Source organism: Oncorhynchus keta, chromosome 9, assembly GCF_023373465.1.
Source record: "Oncorhynchus keta strain PuntledgeMale-10-30-2019 chromosome 9, Oket_V2, whole genome shotgun sequence".
Lineage (NCBI taxonomy): Eukaryota > Metazoa > Chordata > Actinopteri > Salmoniformes > Salmonidae > Oncorhynchus > Oncorhynchus keta.
Window position 1 is genome coordinate 6,743,020 of NC_068429.1, and position 23,843 is coordinate 6,766,862.

General features: G+C 50.2%; 1 protein-coding gene across 50 annotated transcripts in view; it reads right to left on the reverse strand.

Annotated features, from left to right (window-relative positions):
* Positions 1-23,843, reverse strand: part of LOC118373116 (WD repeat-containing protein 7) — a 401,772-nt gene that overhangs the window by 217,600 nt on the left and 160,329 nt on the right. For all 50 annotated transcript variants that reach the window (XR_008142316.1, XR_008142328.1, XR_008142323.1 and 47 more), the window contains one exon: positions 6,774-6,890. Coding sequence is in view for 7 of the 50 variants with exons in the window: in XM_052525011.1 (XP_052380971.1) it covers positions 6,774-6,890 (117 nt within the window). In the remaining 43 variants the exon portion in view is untranslated. The remainder of the gene's footprint in view (positions 1-6,773; positions 6,891-23,843) is intronic.

Genomic DNA, 23,843 nt, shown 5'->3' on the forward strand with positions numbered 1-23,843 from the left:
AGATCACCGAGAGGCCCCAGCAATCAGATCACCGAGAGGCCCCAGCAATCAGATCACAGAGAGGCCCCAGCAATCAGATCACCGAGAGGCCCCAGCAATCAGATCACAGAGAGGCCCCAGCAATCAGATCACCGAGAGGCCCCAGCAATCAGATCACCGAGAGGCCCCAGCAATCAGATCACAGAGAGGCCCCAGCAATCAGATCACCGAGAGGCCCCAGCAATCAGATCACAGAGAGGCCCCAGCAATCAGATCACAGAGAGGCCCCAGCAATCAGATCACAGAGAGGCCCCAGCAATCGACCTCAAAACAAAACATTTTTTTTAAATGACATTTCTGTAAGTTGAGTCTGTTGTTACAGCCGGGTGTTAACACTGCACAAAGGGAGTTCATCAGTAAGAGAGCATTGCATTGTAAGCAATCACTGCATGGCTCGACGTTATTGAGAACAAAAATACACTCTGAGGCCAGGCCGAGCTGGCGGGTCGGCTTGCTGCAGACCAGTCAATACCCCCAGACATGCTTGACAATTTATCATTTTTCAGCTCTCATTTTTCACATATTGACAAAGTGTTTGTCCATTTCTTATGGCGGTGTTACATCTGTTAGCCGGATTACTAAAAAGAGACGGGCTTGCAAGCTATTGTAGATCCTCCTCTCCTCTCCTCTCCTCTCCTCTCCTCTCCTCTCCTCTCCTCTCCTCTCCGCACTTAAAATAAAACATTTAGTCAGTGTCACAACAGTTAACAGCCTTGATGCCGTTTCAATATCAAGCCAAATCCCAGATCTTTAAAGCTAAAGTCACGCCTTACTTATTTACAGAACAAACTGAGTACATATTGAGAAACAGGGCAAAGCTGGTAGAGTTCGTGACACTGTGAAACAATATTCACACTATCTATTTACTGAGAATGGCTTCGTTACAGCAACACACACACACACACACACACACACACACACACACACACACACACACACACACACACACACACACACACACACACACACACACACACACACACACAATCTCAAGAGGTAAAACATGGTTCAGTTTCACACTGAAAAATCACATCCACAAGAATCTAAGTCATTAATAGGAAAACTCTGATCATATTTCAACAGTTACCATGAACGGTGCCAGGAAAGCATTTCAGATTTCCATACGCAAAGTAAACCAGAGAGAGACACATTTGCCAGACAGTGAAAAGAGGTTATTCCTGCTACTGTCTGGTCTGGTACTGTCTGGTTCTGTACTGTAGCAGTATGGTGGTCTGGAGGGACGATTCCTCCTGCTACTGTCTGGTTCTGTACTGTAGCAGTATGGTGGTCTGGAGGGACGATTCTTCCTGCTACTGTCTGGTTCTGTAGCAGTATGGTGGTCTGGAGGGATGATTCCTCCTGCTACTGTCTGGTTCTGTAGCAGTATGGTGGTCTGGAGGGATGATTCCTCCTGATACTGTCTGGTTCTGTAGCAGTATGGTGGTCTGGAGGGACGATTCCTCCTGCTACTGTCTGGTTCTGTACTGTAGCAGTATGGTGGTCTGGAGGGATGATTCCTCCTGCTACTGTCTGGTTCTGTAGCAGTATGGTGGTCTGGAGGGATGATTCCTCCTGCTACTGTCTGGTTCTGTACTGTAGCAGTATGGTGGTCTGGAGGGACGATTACTCCTGCTACTGTCTGGTTCTGTAGCAGTATGGTGGTCTGGAGGGATGATTCCTCCTGCTACTGTCTGGTTCTGTACTGTAGCAGAGGGTGGTCTGGAGGGATGATTCCTCGTGCTACTGTCTGGTTCTATACTGTCGCAGTATGGTGGTCTGGAGGGATGATTCCTCCTGCTACTGTCTGGTTCTGTACTGTAGCAGTATGGTGGTCTGGAGGGGATGATTCCTCCTGCTACTGTCTGGTTCTGTAGCAGTATGGTGGTCTGGAGGGATGATTCCTCCTGCTACTATCTGGTTCTGTAGCAGTATGGTGGTCTGGAGGGATGATTCCTCCTGCTACTGTCTGGTTCTGTACTGTAGCAGTATGGCGGTCTGGAGGGATGATTCCTCCTGCTACTGTCTGGTTCTGTACTGTAGCAGTATGGTGGTCTGGAGGGATGATTCCTCCTGCTACTGTCTGGTTCTGTAGCAGTATGGTGGTCTGGAGGGATGATTCCTCCTGCTACGGTCTGGTTCTATACTGTCACAGTATGGTGGTCTGGAGGGATGATTCCTCCTGCTACTGTCTGGTTCTGTACTGTAGCAGTATGGTGGTCTGGAGGGATGATTCCTCCTGCTACTGTCTGGTTCTGTAGCAGTATGGTGGTCTGGAGGGATGATTCCTCCTGCTACGGTCTGGTTCTATACTGTCGCAGTATGGTGGTCTGGAGGGATGATTCCTCCTGCTACTGTCTGGTTCTGTAGCAGTATGGTGGTCTGGAGGGATGATTCCTCCTGCTACGGTCTGGTTCTGTACTGTAGCAGTATGGTGGTCTGGAGGGATGATTCCTCCTGCTACTGTCTGGTTCTGTAGCAGTATGGTGGTCTGGAGGGATGATTCCTCCTGCTACTGTCTGGTTCTGTAGCAGTATGGTGGTCTGGAGGGATGATTCCTCCTGCTACTGTCTGGTTCTGTACTGTAGCAGTATGGTGGTCTGGAGGGATGATTACTCCTGCTACTGTCTGGTTCTGTACTGTAGCAGTATGGTGGTCTGGAGGGATGATTCCTCCTGCTACTGTCTGGTTCTGTAGCAGTATGGTGGTCTGGAGGGATGATTCCTCCTGCTACTGTCTGGTTCTGTACTGTAGCAGAGGGTGGTCTGGAGGGATGATTCCTCCTGCTACTGTCTGGTTCTGTACTGTAGCAGTATGGCGGTCTGGGGGGGATGATTTGTAGGGGAGTAGAGTGGTAGCCTATATTCTTTTAATTTAACTAGGCAAGTCAGTTAAGAACAATGACGGCCGACCCCGGGCGACGCTGGGCCACAGGACTCCCAATTGGATGTAATACAGCCTGGAATCGAACCAGGGACTGTAGATGCAGTACCTTAGACCGCTGTGCCACTCGGGAGCCCACCCCTAGTGAGCTAACACATTTCTCACATTAGTCCACGCTTGGCAGCTTCACTGTGCTCAGTCAGGTGAAAGTGTGTGTGTGTCAATGGCTCCAATTAGTGCTCTCATGAGAACAGGCAGGTGACGACAGACCGATTGGAAGATCCCGCCGGCAACACAGACAACACAGTCAAAAGTAGTGCACTATATAGGGATGAGGGAGCCATGTGGGACACAGCATGTTGTCTAAAGGCTGCTTATCAAGTGCCTGATAATCTATAGTCCAATCCAACCCATGACGGGTCCAACTGAAACTCCACAGGGGAATGAAGTGACAAGGGGCTGGTTCACAACTAATTACTCCCAGGACCTCTATAAACTGACCCGTGTGTAAAACAGAGAGAGGGAGAGAAGAAGAGACAAAGAGGGAGATTGTCTTCCTCCACACCGTATAACACAACACGTGTCAATATTTGTTAAATCGGCAAATAGGCTGTGCCTCTCTCTCCGTGGCTAGGCTATCTGCTGGACTCCCCCCTCTCTGCGTGGCTAGGCCATCTGCTGGACTCCCCCCTCTCTGCGTGGCTAGGCTATCTGCTGGACTCCCCCCTCTCTGCGTGGCTAGGTCATCTGCTGGACTCCCCCCTCTCTGCGTGGCTAGGCTATCTGCTGGACTCCCCCCCTCTCTGCGTGGCTAGGCCATCTGCTGGACTCCCCCTCTCTCTCTGCGTGGCTATCCTACTGGACTCCCCCTCTCTGCGTGGCTAGGCCATCTGCTGGACTCCCCCTCTCTCTCTGCGTGGCTATCCTGCTGGACTCCCCCTCTCTGCGTGGCTAGGCCATCTGCTGGACTCCCCCTCTCTGCGTGGCTAGGCTATCTGCTGGACTCCCTCTCTCTGCGTGGCTAGGCTATCTGCTGGACTCCCCCTCTCTGCGTGGCTAGGCCATCTGCTGGACTCCCCCCCCCTCTCTGCGTGGCTAGGCCATCTGCTGGACTCCCCCCTCTCTGCGTGGCTAGGCCATCTGCTGGACTCCACCCTCTCTGCGTGGCTAAGCCATCTGCTGGACTCCCCCCTCTCTGCGTGGCTAGGCCATCTGCTGGACTCCCCCCTCTCTGCGTGGCTAGGCCATCTGCTGGACTCCCCCCTCTCTGCGTGGCTAGGCCATCTGCTGGACTCCCCCCTCTCTGCGTGGCTAGGCCATCTGCTGGACTCCCCCTCTCTGCGTGGCTAGGCCATCTGCTGGACTCCCCCCTCTCTGCGTGGCTAGGCCATCTGCTGGACTCCCCCCTCTCTGCGTGGCTAGGCCATCTGCTGGACTCCCCCCTCTCTGCGTGGCTAGGCCATCTGCTGGACTCCCCCCTCTCTGCGTGGCTAGGCCATCTGCTGGACTCCCCCCTCTCTGCGTGGCTAGGCCATCTGCTGGACTCCCCCCTCTCTGCGTGGCTAGGCCATCTGCTGGACTCCCCCTCTCTGCGTGGCTAGGCCATCTGCTGGACTCCCCCTCTCTGCGTGGCTAGGCCATCTGCTGGACTCCCCCTCTCTGCGTGGCTAGGCCATCTGCTGGACTCCCCCTCTCTGCGTGGCTAGGCCATCTGCTGGACTCCCCCTCTCTGCGTGGCTAGGCCATCTGCTGGACTCCCCCTCTCTGCGTGGCTAGGCCATCTGCTGGACTCCCCCTCTCTGCGTGGCTAGGCCATCTGCTGGACTCCCCCTCTCTGCGTGGCTAGGCCATCTGCTGGACTCCCCCTCTCTGCGTGGCTAGGCCATCTGCTGGACTCCCCCTCTCTGCGTGGCTAGGCCATCTGCTGGACTCCCCCTCTCTGCGTGGCTAGGCCATCTGCTGGACTCCCCCTCTCTGCGTGGCTAGGCCATCTGCTGGACTCCCCCTCTCTGCGTGGCTAGGCCATCTGCTGGACTCCCCTCTCTGCGTGGCTAGGCCATCTGCTGGACTCCCCCATCTCTGCGTGGCTATGTGAGAATGCTGTTCATCCTACAGCTGGCATTCAACACCATCCTCCAAGCTGCCAAGCTCGCCATCTGCTGGACTCCCCCCGCTGATCCTCTCTGCGTGGCTAGGCCATCTGCTGGACTCCCCCTCTCTGCGTGGCTAGGCCATCTGCTGGACTCCCCCACACTCTGCATGGCTAGGCCATCTGCTGGACTCCCCCCTCTCTGCGTGGCTAGGCCATCTGCTGGACTCCCCCTCTCTGCGTGGCTAGGCCATCTGCTGGACTCCCCCAGCTCTGCGTGGCTAGGCCATCTGCTGGACTCCCCCAAAAGCTCTGCGTGGCTAGGCCATCTGCTGGACTCCCCCTCTCTGCGTGGCTAGGCCATCTGCTGGACTCCCCCTCTCTGCGTGGCTAGGCCATCTGCTGGACTCCCCCATCTCTGCGTGGCTAGGCCATCTGCTGGACTCCCCCTCTCTGCGTGGCTAGGCCATCTGCTGGACTCCCCCTCTCTGCGTGGCTAGGCCATCTGCTGGACTCCCCCTCTCTGCGTGGCTAGGCCATCCTGCTGGACTCCCCCGCCCGTCCCCGGACTCCCTCCCCCCTCTCGTCCTACCTAACCCTACCTACCTATCACAACTCTCTGTGACTCAATGCCACCGCCCCATCACAACGCACCGCCACCGGCCTATCACAACACTGTTACTCAACACTACCGACCTATCATAACTCAACAGTGTGAACTGTGTTACTCTAACTCAGTAATTAGAGTACAGTATTGGAAATTCTGTGCTACTTGACAGGCCAATGGCCATGCAAGATACTAACCATCGGACATGCTCCTTATAGGACACATCACTGCACTCTCTACTCCTCTGTAAACTGGTCATCTCTGTATACCCGTCGCAAGACCCACTGGTTGATGCTTATTTATAAAACCCTCTTAGGCCTCACTCCCCCCTATCTGAGATATCTACTGCAGCCCTCATCCTCCACATACAACACCCGTTCTGCCAGTCACATTCTGTTCATGGTCCCTAAAGCACACACATCCCTGGGTCACTACTCTTTTCAGTTCACTGCAGCTAGCGACTGGAACGAGCTGCAACAGACACTCAAACTGGACAGTTTTATCTCAACCTCTTCATTCAAAGAGTCAGTCATGACAGTTGTGGCTGAATTGTGTGAAGTATTGTTGTCGCTACCTTGTCCTTTGTGCTGTTGTCTGTGCCCAATAATGTTTGTACCATGTTGTTGTCATGTGTTGTTGCCACCATGTTGTGTTGTTACCATGTTGTTCTGCTACCATGCTGATACCATGTTGGGTTGATACCATGTTGGGTTGATACCATGTTGTTCTGCTACCATGCTGATAACATGTTGGGTTGATACCATGTTGTTCTGCTACCATGCTGATAACATGTTGGGTTGATACCATGTTGTTCTGCTACCATGCTGATAACATGTTGGGTTGATACCATGTTGTTCTGCTACCATGTTGACACCATGTTGGGTTGCCACCATGTTGGGTTGTTACCATGTTGGGTTGCTACCCTGTTGGGTTGCTACCATGCTGCTACCATGCAACAGTCTACACGGTCGTGTGGGTGTCCAGGTAAGAGCTTGGAGTCCTGTAGACAACAGTCTACAAGGTAGTGTGTGTGTCCAGGTAAGAGCTTGGAGTCCTGTAGACAACAGTCTACAAGGTCGTGTGTGTGTCCAGGTAAGAGCTTGGAGTCCTGTAGACAACAGTCTACAAGGTCGTGTGCGTGTCCAGGTGTTTTCCTACCTGCTATGATGTCATCGTCCGTGACTTCCATCTCTTCGGCAGTGGGGAGCTGTGTTTCCACAGGAAGGGTATCGGGGAGGGGTGGGGACGGCACGGCGGCGTCGGCGGAGGTTCCCGCTGTACAAACACAAATAAACAACACAGATCAAGTCAAGAATTATTATAAGAAGACAACAACCATTTCTAGCCTGTTAGTTTCAAATTCATTTATTAATTTTAGATTGATAGAAGGCCACATTCTCCAATGGTTCAGTGGATGTTCCCTGTAAAGACTAAATAAATAACACACACATTATGTTTAGATAGAAATGTGATAAATAAAGTTTGATTGGATGGTTGATGTTAATAGATTGAAAAAAAAAAAAAAATGTTCAACCGAAAACTATTTTCATTTGAGAAAAATATCCTCATCATAATTTGCACGGATGTAAAAATGTGGAGAAGTCCATTGAGCCATACCACCACGATCGTTCTGGGTGACACAGTCAGAAACGAAGGAATTCAGACAGACACAAAACCCACTAACCTCCTTCCTGCTACAATTAATGTCACTAATTTCCCCTGGTTCCTTTGTGTCCCTTGGTTAAGTATCTCATCAGGCCTTATTGGGGATGGAAGCAACATTACAGTTCCTTCATTAACCCCTTTATCATTACACCTACTTTTATTCTGCCGGTTCATTTAACCCTTATCCTGGATTTACCTTAAATACGCTTTTCATTACGACCAGGACAGTGAATCAATGGTGCTTAAAGGTGAGAACGAGCTAATCTCTGCTAGGGCTAATTAATGAAGCTAAATGCCCCTCTCCTCCTCCTCCTCTCCATCTCTCTGCTCCTCCCTTTCCCCCTCCTCCTCCTCTCCATCTCTCTGCTCCTCCCTTTCCCCCTCCTCCTCCTCTCCATCTCTCTGCTCCTCCCTTTCCCCCTCCTCCTCCTCTCCATCTCTCTGCTCCTCCCTTTCCCCCTCCTCCTCTCCATCTCCATCTCTGCTCCTCACTTTCCTCCTCCTCATCTCTCTGCTCCTCCCTTTCCTCCTCCTCCTCATCTCTCTGCTCCTCCCTTTCCTCCTCCTCCTCATCTCTCTGCTCCTCCCTTTCCTCCCCCTCCTCTCCATCTCTCTGCTCCTCCCTTTCCCCCCTCCTCCTCTCCATCTCCATCTCTGCTCCTCACTTTCCTCCTCCTCCTCCTCCTCCTCCTCCTCCTCATCTCTCTGCTCCTCCCTTTCCCCCTCCTCCTCTCCATCTCCATCTCTGCTCCCTCCCCCTTTCCCCCTCCTCCTCCTCCTCCTCCTCCTCATCTCTCTGCTCCTCCCTTTCCCCCTCCTCCTCTCCATCTCTCTGCTCCTCCCTTTCCTCCTCCTCCTCATCTCTCTGCTCCTCCCTTTCCTCCCCCTCCTCTCCATCTCTCTGCTCCTCCCTTTCCCCCTCCTCCTCTCCATCTCCATCTCTGCTCCTCACTTTCCTCCTCCTCCTCCTCCTCCTCCTCCTCATCTCTCTGCTCCTCCCTTTCCCCCTCCTCCTCTCCATCTCCATCTCTGCTCCTCCCTTTCCCCCTCCTCCTCCTCCTCCTCCTCTCCATCTCTCTGCTCCTCCCTTTCCCCCTCCTCCTCCTCCTCTCCATCTCTCTGCTCCTCCCTTTCCCCCTCCTCCTCCTCCTCCTCCTCATCTCTCTGCTCCTCCCTTTCCCCCTCCTCCTCCTCTCCATCTCTCTGCTCCTCCCTTTCCCCCTCCTCCCCTTCATCTCTCTGCTCCTCCCTTTCCCTTTCCCCCTCCTCCTCCTCTCCATCTCTCCTCCTCCTCTCCACCTCTCTGCTCCTCCCTTTCCTCCTCCTCCTCCCCTTCATCTCTCTGCTCCTCCCTTTCCCCCTCCTCCTCCTCTCTCTCCTTTAGTATCATAGTGACAAAACAGATGTAGCTTCTCAGCACTTGTTAGCAGATCAGAGACAAGCGGCTCTATCCACTAGGCACAAACAGTAGAAATCCCGTCTGAACTGGGAAAGGTACTACCTGAACAGGTACAGGCGTGTCCTAATGAGCACGTTTTAGTTAGGCGTGTCCTAGTGAACACGTTTTAGTTAGGCGTGTCCTAATGAGCACGTTTTAGTTAGGCGTGTCCTAATGAGCACGTTTTAGTTAGGCGTGTCCTAGTGAGCACGTTTTAGTTAGGCGTGTCCTAGTGAGCACGTTTTAGTTAGGCGTGTCCTAATGAGCACGTTTTAGTTAGGCGTGTCCTAGTGAACACGTTTTAGTTAGGCGTGTCCTAATGAGCACGTTTTAGTTAGGCGTGTCCTAATGAGCACGTTTTAGTTAGGCGTGTCCTAATGAGCACATTTTAGTTAGGCGTGTCCTAATGAGCACGTTTTAGTTAGGCGTGTCCTAATGAGCACGTTTTAGTGGGGCGTGTCCTAATGATTCATTCCAGGCTCCCTGAGAAAATGTTCCTTTATGGTTCAATTCTCCATTGACAACTGACATATTTAAAGAGCAAATTTGTATTTATTCCACTAGTAGCTAGATCTGGAGGGGGTCGGCACAGTGAGGAGGGGGCGGCACAGTGGCGAGGCGGCACAGTGGCACGTTTTAGTGGCGAGGCGGCACAGTGGCGACGGGCGGTCAGGCGGCACAATGGCGACATTTTAGTTAGGCGGCACAGTGGCACGGCAGTTGGCGTGGCGGGCTAATGAGCACGTTTTAGTGGCGTGGCGGCACAGTGGCGGCACGTGGCGAGGGGCGTGGCGAGGGGGCAATGCGCAGGGCGGCGTGTCAATGGCGTTTTAGGGGACAGAACACAGAACCGGTCTCCTGACGGACACCACTTGCTATGAGGTCATCCGTCCCCCTCTCTCTCTACGGAGCCGTCCCCCTCTCTCCTGGAGCCGCCCCCTCTGCTCTGAGCCGTCCCCTCTCTCTCTAAGGAGCAAATCCCCTTTGATGAAGTGTGTGGAGCAGTCCCCTTCTTCTACGGTGCAGTCCCCTCTCTTCTAATGGATTCAGTCCCCCTCTCTCTCTACGGGCCGTCCCCTCCCTCATCTCTAGGTGCCGTCCCCCTCCCTCTCTAGGAGCCATTCCCCTCTGTGTGGGGGGCCGTCCCCCTTTCTAGGATGATTCCCCTTCTCTCCTGGAAAATGTTCCTTTATGGTTCAATTCTCCATTGACAACCCCATATTTAAAGAGAAAATTTGTATTTCTCTACGGAGCCGTCCCCCTCTCTCTCTACGGAGCCGTCCCCCTGTCTCTCTACGGAGCGGATATAGACTAGAGCCCATAAACAGGGACAGTGTGGGGGATATAGAGCCCATAAACAGGGACAGTGTGGGGGATATAGAGCCCATAAACAGGGACAGTGTGGGGGATATAGAGCCCATAAACAGGGACAGTGTGGGGGATATAGAGCCCATAAACAAGGACAGTATTGGGGATATAGAGGCCATAAACAGGGACAGTGTGGGGGACATAGAGCCCATAAACAGTGACAGTGTGGGGGATATAGAGCCCATAAACAGGGACAGTGTGGGGGATATAGAGCCCATAAACAGGGACAGTGTGGGGGATATAGAGCCCATAAACAGGGACAGTATTGGGGATATAGAGCCCATAAACAGGGACAGTATTGGGGATATAGAGCCCATAAACAGGGACAGTATTGGGGATATAGAGCCCATAAACAGGGACAGTATTGGGGATATAGAGCCCATAAACAGGGACAGTATTGGGGATATAGAGCCCATAAACAGGGACAGTATTGGGGATATAGAGCCCATAAACAGGGACAGTATTGGGGATATAGAGCCCATAAACAGGGACAGTATTGGGGATATAGAGCCCATAAACAGGGACAGTGTGGGGGATATAGAGCCCATAAACAGGGACAGTGTGGGGGATATAGAGCCCATAAACAGGGACAGTGTGGGGGATATAGAGCCCATAAACAGGGACAGTGTGGGGGATATAGAGCCCATAAACAGGGACAGTCTGGGGGATATAGAGCCCATAAACAGGGACAGTGTGGGGGATATAGAGCCCATAAACAGGGACAGTCTGGGGGATATAGAGCCCATAAACAGGGACAGTGTGGGGGATATAGAGCCCATAAACAAGGACAGTGTAGGGGACATAGAGCCCATAAACAGGGACAGTCTGGGGGATATAGACTAGAGGCCATCACTTCAGGCAATCTGAATAGAGATCCATCTCTACCTCCTCCAAGGTCAAACGGCCGGTGTCAGCTGTGACACATGGCTTCCACTTGGCCTCGTTAGCCCCTGGAGTGGGACCGGCCTCGTTAGCCCCTGGAGTGGGACCGGCCTCGTTAGCCCCTGGAGTGGGACCGGCCTCGTTAGCCCCTGGAGTGGGACCGGCCTCGTTAGCCCCTGGAGTGGGACCGGCCTCGTTAGCCCCTGGAGTGGGACCGGCCTCGTTAGCCCCTGGAGTGGGACCGGCCTTGTTAGCCCCTGGAGTGGGACCGGACCATCCAACCATGCCCCACTCTGTCCCTCCTCCTACTCCCAACCTCCTTGCCCATCTTCCTGTCCTTCCTCTACAACATTGGAGTCTCGTCTGGACCTAATCTATTCTTTCATCAGAGTGAAGTTCAAATACTTTAGCTGTGCTTGATTGAGCTTGTCCCGGCCTCAAGCAATGGAACTGTCCCAAAAGTGCAAACCCTCCTGTATACCTCCTGTGTCACTCAGGCCTCCCTGGGGGTGACGTGGGGGGTTAGGGGGCACGACCAGATTAATGAAACAAACCCGCTGCTCCAGTGACCAAGGAGGTAGGCACGGGTTGCACTCTCTCAAGGAGGCTCACCTGTGTCGGATTTTAATCACCTGGTTATTCCTCCCTCCATCCTCCCTCCCTCCATCCATCCATCCTCCCACCTGCTGACCCGGGCCCCAGGGGCCAGCTGGGCCCTCCCAGAGAAAGAAACAAACAAGGGGAGAGAGGTAGAGAGAGCGGTAGAGAGAGGTAGAGAGAGCAAGAAAGAGAGAGCGAGAGATCAGCCACCATCACCTCATGTTTCAGCATGACAATACACGGCCCCATGTCTCAAGGATCTGTACGCAATTCCTGGAAGCTGAAAATGTCCCAGTTCTTCCATGGCCTGCCTACTCACCAGACATGTCACCCATTGAGCATGTTTGGGATGCTCTGGATCGATGTGTTCGACAGTATGGTCCAGTTCCCGCCACCTATCCAGTAACTAAACACAGCCATTGAAGAGGAGTGGGACAACATTCCACAATCAACAGCCTGATCAACTCTATGTGAAGGAGATGTCACTGTTCCATATGCACAAGAAGCTTTTTGCACCCCCCCCCCCCAAAAAAAAGGTTGTACTAATCTGTTTACCTCCCTGTTCGTGAGCATTTTATTCTTTGTCAATATAATCCATCCACCTTGACAGGTGTGGCGTATCAAGAAGCTGATGAGACAGCATGAACATTACACAGGTGCACCTTGTGCTGGGTACAATTAAAGGCCGCTCTAAAATGTGCCGTTTTGTCACACAACACAACGCCACAGATGTCTCAAGTTGAGGGAGCGTACAACTGGCACGCTGACTTCAGCAATGTCCACCAGAGCTGACTTCAGCAATGTCCACCAGAGCTGACTTCAGCAATGTCCACCAGAGCTGACTTCAGCAATGTCCACCAGAGCTGACTTCAGCAATGTCCACCAGAGCTGACTTCTGTACTTCTGCAATGTCCACCCACCCAGAGCTGACTTCTGCAATGTCCACCAGAGCTGACTTCTGTAATGTCCACCAGAGCTGACTTCAGCAATGTCCACCAGAGCTGACTTCAGCAATGTCCACCAGAGCTGACTTCAGCAATGTCCACCAGAGCTGACTTCAGCAATGTCCACCAGAGCTGACTTCAGCAATGTCCACCAGAGCTGACTTCAGCAATGTCCACCAGAGCTGACTTCAGCAATGTCCACCAGAGCTGACTTCAGCAATGTCCACCAGAGCTGACTTCAGCAATGTCCACCAGAGCTGACTTCAGCAATGTCCACCAGAGCTGACTTCAGCAATGTCCACCAGAGCTGACTTCAGCAATGTCCACCAGAGCTGACTTCAGCAATGTCCACCAGAGCTGACTTCAGCAATGTCCACCAGAGCTGACTTCAGCAATGTCCACCAGAGCTGACTTCAGCAATGTCCACCAGAGCTGACTTCAGCAATGTCCACCAGAGCTGACTTCAGCAATGTCCACCAGAGCTGACTTCAGCAATGTCCACCAGAGCTGACTTCAGCAATGTCCACCAGAGCTGACTTCAGCAATGTCCACCAGAGCTGACTTCAGCAATGTCCACCAGAGCTGACTTCAGCAATGTCCACCAGAGCTGACTTCAGCAATGTCCACCAGAGCTGACTTCAGCAATGTCCACCAGAGCTGACTTCAGCAATGTCCACCAGAGCTGACTTCAGCAATGTCCACCAGAGCTGACTTCAGCAATGTCCACCAGAGCTGACTTCAGCAATGTCCACCAGAGCTGACTTCAGCAATGTCCACCAGAGCTGACTTCAGCAATGTCCACCAGAGCTGACTTCAGCAATGTCCACCAGAGCTGACTTCAGCAATGTCCACCAGAGCTGACTTCAGCAATGTCCACCAGAGCTGACTTCAGCAATGTCCACCAGACTGACTTCAGCAATGTCCACCAGAGCTGACTTCAGCAATGTCCACCAGAGCTGACTTCAGCAATGTCCACCAGAGCTGACTTCAGCAATGACTTCGTCCACCAGAGCTGACTTCAGCAATGTCCACCAGAGCTGACTTCAGCAATGTCCACCAGAGCTGACTTCAGCAATGTCCACCAGAGCTGACTTCAGCAATGTCCACCAGAGCTGACTTCAGCAATGTCCACCAGAGCTGACTTCAGCAATGTCCACCAGAGCTGACTTCAGCAATGTCCACCAGAGCTGACTTCAGCAATGTCCACCAGAGCTGACTTCAGCAATGTCCACCAGAGCTGACTTCAGCAATGTCCACCAGAGCTGACTTCAGCAATGTCCACCAGAGCTGACTTCAGCAATGTCCACCAGAGCTGACAGAGTCCACCAGACTGACTTCAGCAATGTCCACCAGAGCTGACTTCAGCAATGTCCACCAGAGCTGACTTCAGCAATGTCCACCAGAGCTGACTTCAGCAATGTCCACCAGAGCTGACTTCAGCCAGAGCTGACTTCAGCAATGTCCACCAGAGCTGACTTCAGCAATGTCCACCAGAGCTGACTTCAGCAATGTCCACCAGAGCTGACTTCAGCAATGTCCACCAGAGCTGACTTCAGCAATGTCCACCAGAGCTGACTTCAGCAATGTCCACCAGAGCTGACTTCAGCAATGTCCACCAGAGCTGACTTCAGCAATGTCCACCAGAGCTGACTTCAGCAATGTCCACCAGAGCTGACTTCAGCAATGTCCACCAGAGCTGACTTCTGTAATGTCCACCAGAGCTGACTTCTGTAATGTCCACCAGAGCTGACTTCTGTAATGGAATATTTTTACATAGATAATCAAAATAGGTTCATATAAATTCCTCAAATCTTGTATGGCTAATTCTTGTGGCTTTGTTGTTCTTAAATAATTGCACACGTCGCAGAGTGGAGGCCTACTGTGAGACCAGAGAGGAGAGGAGACCTACTGTGAGGCCAGAGAGGAGTGGAGGCCTACTGTGAGGCCAGAGAGGAGTGGAGGCCTACTGTGAGGAGTGGAGGCCTACTGTGAGGCCAGAGAGGAGAGGAGGCCTACTGTGAGGCCAGAGAGGAGAGGAGGCCCACTGTGAGGCCAGAGAGGAGAGGAGGCCCACTGTGAGGCCAGAGAGGAGTGGAGGCCTACTGTGAGGCCAGAGAGGAGAGGAGGCCCACTGTGAGGCCAGAGAGGAGAGGAGGCCCACTGTGAGGCCAGAGAGGAGAGGAGGCCCACTGTGAGGCCAGAGAGGAGTGGAGGCCTACTGTGAGGCCAGAGAGGAGTGGAGTCCTACTGTGAGGCCAGAGAGGAGTGGAGTCCTACTGTGAGGCCAGAGAGGAGAGGAGGCCTACTGTGAGGCCAGAGAGGAGAGGAGGCCTACTGTGAGGCCAGAGAGGAGAGGAGGCCCACTGTGAGGCCAGAGAGGAAAGGAGGCCTACTGTGAGGCCAGAGAGGAGAGGAGGCCCACTGTGAGGCCAGAGAGTAGAGGAGGCCTACTGTGAGGCCAGAGAGGAGTGGAGGCCCACTGTGAGGCCAGAGAGTAGAGGAGGCCCACTGTGAGGCCAGAGAGTAGAGGAGGCCTACTGTGAGGCCAGAGAGTAGAGGAGGCCCACTGTGAGGCCAGAGAGTAGAAGAGGCCTACTGTGAGGCCAGAGAGGAGAGGAGGCAGAACTGATTTTGGTCAATTGCGTTTAGAATTTAATCAGTCGTCTTATAGGTAAAAATCAATTTATTGCGTTTCAGTGTACGTTTCTACTGTTTGAGTTTCCAAGTATTAATATCGTAGCTCTGGGCTATTTTGCTGTTTATGTTTTTCATTTGACGTTTGTCTCAGGTGTTTTCCAATTGTTTTACATTCGTTATCAAAGCATTTAATTTGATAAACTTTCTGTTTTCCTGTTTCGGATGTTGTATTTGTTTGGTTCTCTCAGATTTGCTTTTGATGTTACTTTTTGGAAGATACAATTAATGTCTCTATTATCCGAATGGATACCTCCTTTAAATGGTTTCGGGAAGTTATTGAAGACCTGAACAGAGTTCATCATTTCATTTCAGTTTAATGTTTCAGTGAATTTCTGTTGCAACTGCCTTCATTTTGCCAGACCTTGGGAAGAGTAGGTTTTGCCTTGGCAGCAGCTAATGGGGATCCATAATAAATATGTTTGGAGCCCATCTGTACGATTGGTTCAGTTTGTACTATTTAATTAATAGTTAAATCAAATTTTAAAAAACAAAAATCCTTACTGCTGGTTAATTTGTTCAGAAACGCGTTGATCTGGCTGTGGTCTGACACTAATGGAGGAGGGGGGGGGGTCCACGTCAGTGATGACATAATCGACTACACTTGTCCCAAGAGCTGAGCAGTAAGTGAACCGACCTAAAAAGAGTCCCCTCTGACTCCATCATTAAGCCTGTACAGGCCTAACGCTCGACAGAGATCCTCTGACTCTATCATTAAGCCTGTACAGGCCTAACGCTCGACAGAGATCCTCTGACTCTATCATTAAGCCTGTACAGGCCTAACGCTCGACAGAGATCCTCTGACTCTATCATTAAGCCTGTACAGGCCTAACGCTCGACAGAGATCCTCTGACTCTATCATTAAGCCTGTACAGGCCTAACGCTCGACAGAGATCCTCTGACTCTATCATTAAGCCTGTACAGGCCTAACGCTCGACAGAGATCCTCTGACTCCATCATTAAGCCTGTACAGGCCTAACGCTCGACAGAGATCCTCTGACTCTATCATTAAGCCTGTACAGGCCTAACGCTCGACAGAGATCCTCTGACTCTATCATTAAGCCTGTACAGGCCTAACGCTCGACAGAGATCCTCTGACTCTATCATTAAGCCTGTACAGGCCTAACGCTCGACAGAGATCCTCTGACTCCATCATTAAGCCTGTACAGGCCTAACGCTCGACAGAGATCCTCTGACTCCATCATTAAGCCTGTACAGGCCTAACGCTCGACAGAGATCCTCTGACTCTATCATTAAGCCTGTACAGGCCTAACGCTCGACAGAGATCCTCTGACTCTATCATTAAGCCTGTACAGGCCTAACGCTTGACATCATTAAGCCTGACAGAGATCCTCTGACTCTATCATTAAGCCTGTACAGGCCTAACGCTCGACAGAGATCCTCTGACTCCATCATTAAGCCTGTACAGGCCTAACGCTCGACAGAGATCCTCTGACTCCATCATTAAGCCTGTACAGGCCTAACGCCCCTCGACAGAGATCCTCTGACTCTATCATTAAGCCTGTACAGGCCTAACGCCAGAGTGGAGGCCTACTGACAGAGATCCTCTGACTCTATCATTAAGCCTGTACAGGCCTAACAGAGGTAGAGAAAGAGTTTATATTAAAACCTGACAGAGATCCTCTGACTCTATCATTAAGCCTGTACAGGCCTAACGCTCGACAGAGATCCTCTGACTCCATCATTAAGCCTGTACGACAGAGATGTCGTGTGAGAGTAGAGTGGAGGCCTACTGTGAGGCCAGAGTGGAGTGGAGGCCTACTGTGAGGCCAGAGTGGAGGCCTACTGTGAGGCCAGAGTGGAGGCCTACTGTGAGGCCAGAGTGGAGGCCTACTGTGAGGCCAGAGTGGAGGCCTACTGTGAGGCCAGAGTGGAGGCCTACTGTGAGGCCAGAGAGGACTAGTCAGAAAGAGGTAGGTGGGCAGCCAGAATGAGAAAGACAGAGGTAGAGAAAGAGTTTATATTAAAACCTAAAGTTTTTGTCTCTTTCTCATATCTGATTGATTATTTCCCTTATTTTTCCCCTTGTTTACTTCCTGTCTATTTCACTTGTTTACTTCCTGTCTATTTCACTTGTTTACTTCCTGTCTATTTCACTTGCTTTGGCAATGTAAGCATTAGCAGGGGGGGCTGCAGTCAGAGGAAGTGGGATTCAATAGAGATGATCCCAGATTCAGAGCGTTGAAGTGAGACACCAACTTCAATCACCATTCGGGCCTTTTAAAATGGAGGAGTGAAGAGAGGACAAACCACTGACCACACCTTCATCTGACTGTGGATTAAAATGGAGGAGTGAAGAGAGGACAAACCACTGACCACACCTTCATCTGACTGGATTAAAATGGAGGAGTGAAGAGAGGACAAACCACTGACCACACCTTCATCTGACTGGATTAAAATGGAGGAGTGAAGAGAGGACAAACCACTGACCACACCTTCATCTGACTGTGGATTAAAATGGAGGAGTGAAGAGAGGACAAACCACTGACCACACCTTCATCTGACTGTGGATTAAAATGGAGGAGTGAAGAGAGGACAAACCACTGACCACACCTTCATCTGACTGTGGATTAAAATGGAGGAGTGAAGAGAGGACAAACCACTGACCACACCTTCATCTGACTGTGGATTAAAATGGAGGATTAAACCTTCATCTGACTGATTAAAATGGAGTGAAGAGAGGACAAACCCTGACCACACCTTCATCTGACTGTGGATTAAAATGGAGGAGTGAAGAGAGGACAAACCCTGACCACACCTTCATCTGACTGTGGATTAAAATGGAGGACAAACCACTGACCACACCTTCATCTGAAGGAGGAGGAGAGGACAAACCCTGACCACACCTTCATCTGACTGTGGATTAAAATGGAGGAGTGAAGAGAGGACAAACCACTGACCACACCTTCATCTGACTGTGGATTAAAATGGAGGAGTGAAGAGAGGACAAACCACTGACCACACCTTCATCTGACTGTGGATTAAAATGGAGGAGTGAAGAGAGGACAAACCACTGACCACACCTTCATCTGACTGTGGATTAAAATGGAGGAGTGAAGAGAGGACAAACCACTGACCACACCTTCATCTGACTGTGGATTAAAATGGAGGAGTGAAGAGAGGACAAACCACTGACCACACCTTCATCTGACTGTGGATTAAAATGGAGGAGTGAAGAGAGGACAAACCACTGACCACACCTTCATCTGACTGTGGATTAAAATGGAGGAGTGAAGAGAGGACAAACCACTGACCACACCTTCATCTGACTGTGGATTAAAATGGAGGAGTGAAGAGAGGACAAACCACTGACCACACCTTCATCTGACTGTGGATTAAAATGGAGGAGTGAAGAGAGGACAAACCACTGACCACACCTTCATCTGACTGTTAAAATGGAGGAGTGAAGAGGACAAACCCTAAACCTTCATCTGACTGAGGAGTGAAGAGAGGACAAACCACTGACCACACCTTCATCTGACTGTGGATTAAAATGGAGGAGTGAAGAGAGGACAAACCACTGACCACACCTTCATCTGACTGGGAAAAATGAGAGGACAAACCACTGACCACACCTTCATCTGACTGTGGATTAAAATGGAGGAGTGAAGAGAGGACAAACCACTGACCACACCTTCATCTGACTGTGGATTAAAATGGAGGAGTGAAGAGAGGACAAACCACTGACCACACCTTCATCTGACTGTGGATTAAAATGGAGGAGTGAAGAGAGGACAAACCACTGACCACACCTTCATCTGACTGTGGATTAAAATGGAGGAGTGAAGAGAGGACAAACCACTGACCACACCTTCATCTGACTGTGGATTAAAATGGAGGAGTGAAGAGAGGACAAACCACTGACCACACCTTCATCTGACTGTGGATTAAAATGGAGGAGTGAAGAGAGGACAAACCACTGACCACACCTTCATCTGACTGTGGATTAAAATGGAGGAGTGAAGAGAGGACAAACCACCACACCTTCATCTGACCAAAATGGAGGAGTGAAGAGAGGACACCTTTCATCTGACTGTGGATTAAAATGGAGGAGTGAAGAGAGGACAAACCACTGACCACACCTTCATCTGACTGTGGATTAAAATGGAGGACAAACCACTGTGAAGACTGGATTAAAATGGACAAACCACTGACCACACCTTCATCTGACTGTGGATTAAAATGGAGGAGTGAAGAGAGGACAAACCACTGACCACACCTTCATCTGACTGTGGATTAAAATGGAGGAGTGAAGAGAGGACAAACCACTGACCACACCTTCATCTGACTGTGGATTAAAATGGAGGAGTGAAGAGAGGACAAACCACTGACCACACCTTCATCTGACTGTGGATTAAAATGGAGGAGTGAAGAGAGGACAAACCACTGACCACACCTTCATCTGACTGTGGATTAAAATGGAGGAGTGAAGAGAGGACAAACCACTGACCACACCTTCATCTGACTGTGGATTAAAATGGAGGAGTGAAGAGACAAACCACTGGACAAACCTGGATTAAAATGGAGGAGTGAAGAGAGGACAAACCACTGACCACACCTTCATCTGACTGTGGATTAAAATGGAGGAGTGAAGAGAGGACAAACCACTGACCACACCTTCATCTGACTGTGGATTAAAATGGAGGAGTGAAGAGAGGACAAACCACTGACCACACCTTCATCTGACTGTTAAAATGGATTAAACCTTCATCTGACTGGAGGAGTGAAGAGAGGACAAACCACTGACCACACCTTCATCTGACTGTTAAAATGGATTAAAATGGAGGAGGAGGAAGAGAGGACAAACCACTGACCACACCTTCATCTGACTGTGGATTAAAATGGAGGAGTGAAGAGAGGACAAACCACTGACCACACCTTCATCTGACTGTGGATTAAAATGGAGGAGTGAAGAGAGGACAAACCACTGACCACACCTTCATCTGACTGTGGATTAAAATGGAGGAGTGAAGAGAGGACAAACCACTGACCACACCTTCATCTGACTGTGGATTAAAATGGAGGAGTGAAGAGAGGACAAACCACTGACCACACCTTCATCTGACTGTGGATTAAAATGGAGGAGTGAAGAGAGGACAAACCACTGACCACACCTTCATCTGACTGTGGATTAAAATGGAAAATGGAGGAGTGAAGAGAGGACAAACCACTGACCACACCTTCATCTGACTGGGATTAAAATGGAGGAGTGAAGAGAGGACAAACCACTGACCACACCTTCATCTGACTGTGGATTAAAATGGAGGAGTGAAGAGAGGACAAACCACTGACCACACCTTCATCTGACTGTGGATTAAAATGGAGGAGTGAAGAGAGGACAAACCACTGACCACACCTTCATCTGACTGTGGATTAAAATGGAGGAGTGAAGAGAGGACAAACCACTGACCACACCTTCATCTGACTGTGGATTAAAATGGAGGAGTGAAGAGAGGACAAACCACTGACCACACCTTCATCTGACTGTGGATTAAAATGGAGGAGTGAAGAGAGGACAAACCACTGACCACACCTTCATCTGACTGTGGATTAAAATGGAGGAGTGAAGAGAGGACAAACCACTGACCACACCTTCATCTGACTGTGGATTAAAATGGAGGAGTGAAGAGAGGACAACCCCTGACCACACCTTCATCTGACTGTGGATTAAAATGGAGGAGTGAAGAGAGGACAAACCACTGACCACACCTTCATCTGACTGTGGATTAAAATGGAGGAGTGAAGAGAGGACAAACCACTGACCACACCTTCATCTGACTGTGGATTAAAATGGAGGAGTGAAGAGAGGACAAACCACTGACCACACCTTCATCTGACTGTGGATTAAAATGGAGGAGTGAAGAGAGGACAAACCACTGACCACACCTTCATCTGACTGGATTAAAATGGAGGAGTGAAGAGAGGACAAACCACTGACCACACCTTCATCTGACTGTGGATTAAAATGGAGGAGTGAAGAGAGGACAAACCCTGACCACACCTTCATCTGACTGTGGATTAAAATGGAGGAGTGAAGAGAGGACAAACCACTGACCACACCTTCATCTGACTGGGAGGAGTTAAAATGGAGGAGTGAAGAGAGGACAAACCACTGACCACACCTTCATCTGACTGTGGATTAAAATGGAGGAGTGAAGAGAGGACAAACCACTGACCACACCTTCATCTGACTGTGGATTAAAATGGAGGAGTGAAGAGAGGACAAACCCTGACCACACCTTCATCTGACTGGATTAAAATGGAGGAGTGAAGAGAGGACAAACCACTGACCACACCTTCATCTGACTGGATTAAAATGGAGGAGTGAAGAGAGGACAAACCACTGACCACACCTTCATCTGACTGGATTAAAATGGAGGAGTGAAGAGAGGACAAACCACTGACCACACCTTCATCTGACTGTGGATTAAAATGGAGGAGTGAAGAGAGGACAAACCCTGACCACACCTTCATCTGACTGTGGATTAAAATGGAGGAGTGAAGAGAGGACAAACCACTGACCACACCTTCATCTGACTGTGGATTAAAATGGAGGAGTGAAGAGAGGACAAACCCTGACCACACCTTCATCTGACTGGATTAAAATGGAGGAGTGAAGAGAGGACAAACCACTGACCACACCTTCATCTGACTGTGGATTAAAATGGAGTGAAGAGAGGACAAACCACTGACCACACCTTCATCTGAAGGAGAGGACAAACCACTGACCACACCTTCATCTGACTGTGGATTAAAATGGAGGAGTGAAGAGAGGACAAACCACTGACCACACCTTCATCTGACTGTGGATTAAAATGGAGGAGTGAAGAGAGGACAAACCACTGACCACACCTTCATCTGACTGTGGATTAAAATGGAGGAGTGAAGAGAGGACAAACCACTGACCACACCTTCATCTGACTGTGGATTAAAATGGAGGAGTGAAGAGAGGACAAACCAATGACCACACCTTCATCTGACTGTGGATTAAAATGGAGGAGTGAAGAGAGGACAAACCCTGACCACACCTTCATCTGACTGTGGATTAAAATGGCCACACCTTATACTATCAAATATAACATTTACATTTAAGAAAGGTAAAAGAGAGCTTTTTATTTATTTACCAAAACAATAGAAAAGTGTTTTGTTACCAATAATAAATTAACTGATGATAATTACAGATGTATGAATCTTAATTTGACCAGTATTATCACAGCAAAAATATTCCTGAAGCAGCAGGATTTGAACGTTTAGTCCATAATGTTGCTTGATCCGTGGGAAAGGCTATTAGCTGGTCAAAACCAGGCTACATGAAAAGTGCAATAACTTAAACATAACAGTGTGTTACTGAGCGGTTCTCAGTGAATTTTTATGGACATCATAAAAGCTCAGGAAAATTCTCCAGAACAAATGTGATAAAGATCATAAATGTGTATCTGCAGCCTGATCTTTTTTCCCCCATCAACGTCTTATAGCAGACTACTGACATCACCGTCTGATAGCAGACTACTGACATCACCGTCTAATAGCAGACTACTGACATCACCGTCTGACAGCAGACTACTGACATCACCGTCTGACAGCAGACTACTGACATCACCGTCTAATAGCAGACTACTGACATCACCGTCTAATAGCAGACTACTGACATCACCGTCTAACAGCAGACTACTGACATCAACAGCAGACTACTGACATCACCGTCCTAATAGCAGACTACTGACATCACCGTCTAACAGCAGACTACTGACATCACCGTCTGACAGCAGACTACTGACATCACCGTCTGACAGCAGACTACTGACATCACCGTCTAACAGCAGACTACTGACATCAGAGACTACTGACATCACCGTCTACAGCAGACTACTGACATCACCGACTACTGACATCACCGTCTAACAGCAGACTACTGACATCACCGTCTAATAGCAGACTACTGACATCACCGTCTAACAGCAGACTACTGACATCACTGACTACATCACCGTCTGACAGCAGACTACTGACATCACCGTCTAATAGCAGACTACTGACATCACCGACAGCAGACTACTGACATCACCGTCTGACAGCAGACTACTGACATCACCGTCTGACAGCAGACTACTGACATCACCGTCTGACAGCAGACAGACTACTGACATCACATCACGTCTGACAGCAGACTACATCACCGACATCACCGTCTGACAGCAGACTACTGACATCACCAGACTACTGACAGCAGACTACTGACAGCAGACTACACATCACCGTCTGACAGCAGACTACTGACATCACCGTCTAACAGCAGACTACTGACATCACCGTCTAATAGCAGACTACTGACATCACCGTCTAACAGCAGACTACTGACATCACCATCACCGTCTTACTGACATCACCGTCTAACAGCAGACTACTGACATCACCGTCTAATAGCAGACTACTGACATCACCGTCTAACAGCAGACTACTGACATCACCGTCTGACAAGACTACTGACATCACCGTACTGAGACTATCACACCGTCTGACAGCAGACTACTGACATCACCGTCTGACAGCAGACTACTGACATCACCGTCTAATAGCAGACTACTGACATCACCGTCTAACAGCAGACTACTGACA